This window comes from Photinus pyralis, unplaced genomic scaffold, assembly GCF_008802855.1.
Source record: "Photinus pyralis isolate 1611_PpyrPB1 unplaced genomic scaffold, Ppyr1.3 Ppyr1.4_LG10, whole genome shotgun sequence".
Lineage (NCBI taxonomy): Eukaryota > Metazoa > Arthropoda > Insecta > Coleoptera > Lampyridae > Photinus > Photinus pyralis.
This window is the reverse complement of record NW_022170250.1, coordinates 8,630,485-8,633,577: the sequence shown is the minus strand read 5'-3', so window position 1 is coordinate 8,633,577 and position 3,093 is coordinate 8,630,485. Positions and strand designations below refer to the sequence as shown.

The 3,093-nt window shown below is 46.1% G+C and overlaps 1 protein-coding gene across 1 annotated transcript; it reads right to left on the bottom strand.

Moving 5' to 3' along the window:
• Nucleotides 1-376: 376 nt before the first annotated feature.
• On the bottom strand, nt 377-2,348 carry LOC116161731 (glucose dehydrogenase [FAD, quinone]-like). The gene is made up of 2 exons (XM_031475185.1): nt 1,995-2,348; nt 377-1,948 (listed from the first exon to the last, which is right to left on the bottom strand). Exons 1-2 carry the CDS (start codon nt 2,277-2,279, stop codon nt 419-421), a joined length of 1,815 nt encoding a protein of 604 aa, XP_031331045.1. The 5' UTR covers nt 2,280-2,348; the 3' UTR covers nt 377-418.
• Nucleotides 2,349-3,093: the final 745 nt, after the last annotated feature.

The window sequence follows — 3,093 nt, the reverse complement described above, 5'->3', positions numbered from 1 at the left end:
GATACAGTACCTCGCATTCTAATTTGGCCACCCTGTACATTCTATCTCTCTTCCGCTTTCGAGTTATGCTTCAGCTTGTTTATATTCGCCTATGTCTCTGCTATCGCGAAATATTAGTGAGACTCCTCAGTCGTGCAAGGTGGGTCACATACTTTCAGGCACAAATTCATCCATGATCGTTTACTATTATTATAGTCGTAGCGGCCTGCTCTACATCTGATTCTGTTTTAGCTCCTATTTTTGCTTGTTTCAACCCCAAAAGTAGTGCTAGGGTATGTCAACTCTCCCTTTCCCCTCTCGGAATGAAGCCGAATCAAAAGTTACCATAAAAGAGCATAGAATTCAAAAAGATTCAGAATAATTAAATGTACTCAAAAACGTTTTTGAATTTATTGTTTAATTAACATTGTAACAAAATCTATAACTCGCTTCTTTCTTCCTGCCAATCTTCCCTGATCATTTGAGCCCCTTTCTCACCAATCACAATAATTGGGGCGTTCGTATGAACTCCAACTATAGTAGGCATAATGGACCCGTCTACGACCCTCAAGCCTTCAACCCCATGCACGCGCAATCTCGAATCGACAACCGCCTGCGGATCCCTTGCCGGTCCCATCTTGCACGTCCCGCTCAAGTGGTAAGCGGTTCGAACAAAATTCCTGATCACGCAATCCCAATACGCGTCGCTATCGAAATCGCGGCCATCACAATCCGGCAGATCGAACCGGATGAACTTCGGCTTGTAACGCGCAAGCGCCTCGGTCCGCATCATCTTCTGCACGAACCTCACCCCCTCAATAAGACTGTCGACGTCTTTCGACGCGCTGAGGTAGTTCGTCAAGATTAAGGGCGCGTCGAACGGGTCGCCCGATCTTAGCCGAACCCTTCCTCTCGACTGCGGGTACGAGAGTATCGGCAACAGGCAGGTAATCGGGCTGTCCTCGTTCACTTTCGCTAAGGTATCGGCGAGACTCTTCGGCAGATCGAATACGTCGGTCAGATGCATGTTGGGGAAGGTCAGAAACTTCTGCGGGATTAAAAAGTGGCAAACCTCCAGCGTGTGTTGGGCGGAGTCGTTTTTCGGATTTACAAATCCAAAGAAATCAGTGCCGAGGGAGGTCAGCGGACCTTTGGCGTGCACCAGGTACTCGTAGACGTGATCGAAGTTGATCTCCTTGAAGGGGGTGGGTAAGGCGGACTTGTCGAGTTTGTAGTACAACCCTGGCAAGGCTACGTGGTCTTGTAGGTTGTCGCCGACGGGGAGGGCTTTTCGGACTGTTATGCCAACGCCTTGTAGATGCGCCTTTGGGCCGATGCCTGAATGCATCAGTATTTGGGGCGAGCTCACCGCGCCCGCCGAGAGGATTACCTCTTTCTTTGAGTGCACTGTCAGGAGACGGCTTCCCGAGCGCACCTCTACGCCTCGGACGTGGAGCGATGGGCCAATTAGTAGCTTTGACACCTGGCTGTTGAGGGTGACGAAGAGATTGGGTCTGCCTTTGACTTGCAGATACGCCTTGGCAACGTTTTGCCTCCTGCCGTTCGATACAGTGAAGATACCGGACGATCGCCCTAAACAGTCGCCGTCGTTATTGTCGCGGGTGTACCCCAGTTCATCGTAGGCCTCCATCAAACTAGGAATTATGGGTTCGTTCGACTCCCTTCTGGTTACACTCAGTTGGCCGTTCCCCCCTTGGAAGTTTTCAAGCCTGTCGTACAACGGCATGAGGGATTCAGGGCCCCACCCTCCATTTCCAGATGTGGCCCAGTTGTTGTAGTCAGCGTGGCTTGCGCGAGTGTAAACCATGTAGTTAATCAGGCTTGTACCCCCCAAACCCTTTCCACGAGGGCAGCTGGTCTGTTTCCTGAAGCGAACGTGCTCCGATGGTTCACACCTGTACTTCCAATCAATGTCAGTATTCTGCAGTTGGAGTAACAATCCCGGCACCTGCAAATGGTACTAGAAAACGAGCAACGTCAGCGCATATAGTTACCTCCGATTCCGCTGATGGGTATGCACCAGCTTCAATCAGCAAGACCTTCCAATTTGGATTCTCTGATAGCCTACTTGCAACCACGGATCCTGCAGAACCGGCACCTACTACAATGAAATCGAAGCTATCGCCGTCTCGAAGATGGGGTCCATAATCTGGTGGATAGTTGTCAAGGGCTCCAAGTGAACACTTACTCGCCGCTATCGTATTCACTAACGTTAGAAAGAGGGAAGCAATTGTCCCATTGGAAGACCCACAGCAGGAATTTGGCGACAAGTATTCCATTAAGCTACACCCGATACTTCAATTATCACTTCCGTGGCGGTGACGGCGACTGTCCCATTAATCGCATTCTTTGTTATGTTGATTTATCTAAACCTTGATAACCTTTAGAGTATTGCCCCTTGCCCTCTCAGATAACTACAAACTTCGGACACATATCTCTTGCTGGTCAAGTTTCAGTTTGTTTTATCAAATGCTGAAGGGCGGCTAATTTTCCTGAAATTTTAAAAAGCAGGGAAAAAATTAGAATTTGATGACGGCTTTAAATGGTAAGATAACTTCATAAGAATTTCGAACGAAGCGTCCAGATAATTTCAGGAAAATATCAAGGATACCTATTCTGAGAAATACATGATTTAGAAGCTCTTCAGGAGGATTTAGAGAAAAGTTTAATCAAAGTCCATGGCAACATGAAAATAATTGCCAGAACATACCAAACCCTTCATGATCATTTCCAGAAATTGTTAGCAAAGCCTTGAAAAAGGTTATGGCTGTTTATGAACAAAATTTGATGAGATTGCTTTTTGTACCACAACAGAATTCCTGCAAAGGTCTTTTTAATTTTTAAGCAGATATTTTGAATTTCTCTACGAATTCCTTTAGCATTTGTAGTTATGCATAATCTTTTTGAGACTTTCCTGAAATTAGCTTGGAACTTTCCCGTAAAATCGAAATGAAACCCCTGAAAGTTCCTCGAAATCCTCCAAACATTCTCTTCAAAGTTTTCCTCCCTTGATATCTTTAAATAGTAACAATTTTACAAATTTGCCAATATAGGAAATTTTATACGTGTACCGCTTCATAGTGAAAGAGAACA

What these genes read in the sequence shown, in the direction of transcription:
- LOC116161731 (XM_031475185.1), bottom strand. Translation starts at nt 2,279, where the DNA reads ATGGAATACTTGTCGCCAAATTCCTGCTGTGGGTCTTCCAATGGGACA. An exon ending in ACCCATCAGCGGAATCGGAG is followed by an intron (nt 1,949 to 1,994) that starts GTAACTATATGC and finishes TACCATTTGCAG; the next exon opens with GTGCCGGGATTGTTACTCCA.